Source organism: Austrofundulus limnaeus, unplaced genomic scaffold, assembly GCF_001266775.1.
Source record: "Austrofundulus limnaeus strain Quisiro unplaced genomic scaffold, Austrofundulus_limnaeus-1.0 Scaffold4500, whole genome shotgun sequence".
Taxonomy (NCBI): Eukaryota; Metazoa; Chordata; class Actinopteri; order Cyprinodontiformes; family Rivulidae; genus Austrofundulus; species Austrofundulus limnaeus.
Window position 1 is genome coordinate 3,194 of NW_013956902.1, and position 407 is coordinate 3,600.

General features: G+C 39.3%; 1 protein-coding gene across 1 annotated transcript in view; it reads right to left on the reverse strand.

The window, feature by feature from the left end:
- Window positions 1–350, reverse strand: part of LOC106512145 (sialic acid-binding Ig-like lectin 5) — a gene marked incomplete at its 5' end in the record, with an annotated part of 3,458 nt that extends 3,108 nt beyond the window's left edge. Inside the window, 1 exon segment of the mRNA XM_014000824.1 lies at window positions 207–350. Coding sequence (XP_013856278.1) covers window positions 207–350 — 144 coding nt within the window.
- Window positions 351–407: the final 57 nt, after the last annotated feature.

Below are 407 nucleotides of genomic sequence, written 5' to 3' on the forward strand. Positions count from 1 at the left end.
TGACCGAATGACTGCTCATCCAAGACTGGTGATTCCATACTTTTTGCCAGGGGTTGTATCTGTGTTGTGTTACTTTCAAAAATGTTAATTTAATTCATTTAGTGAAACATGGAAAATCAAATGGTCAAACATTTGCGAAATCTAAAAAGCTGAAATATTTACCAAATTTTAGAAAGTATCAAGTTTTTAAACAACATAGTACTCACATTTCACGTTCAAAGTCTGACTCGTCTTTCTAGTTGTGCCACATGCAAACCTGACCTCACAGGTGATCGTGGTGCCGTGGTGTTCAGATGAAAGGTTAAAGGTCAGAGTTGAGCTGTGTCTCTGTGTAACTGCAGACAGATTCTCTGTGAGGAACTCTGTGATGTTTTCTGTGATCTGAGAGTTGCTCCCTCCCTTTCCTC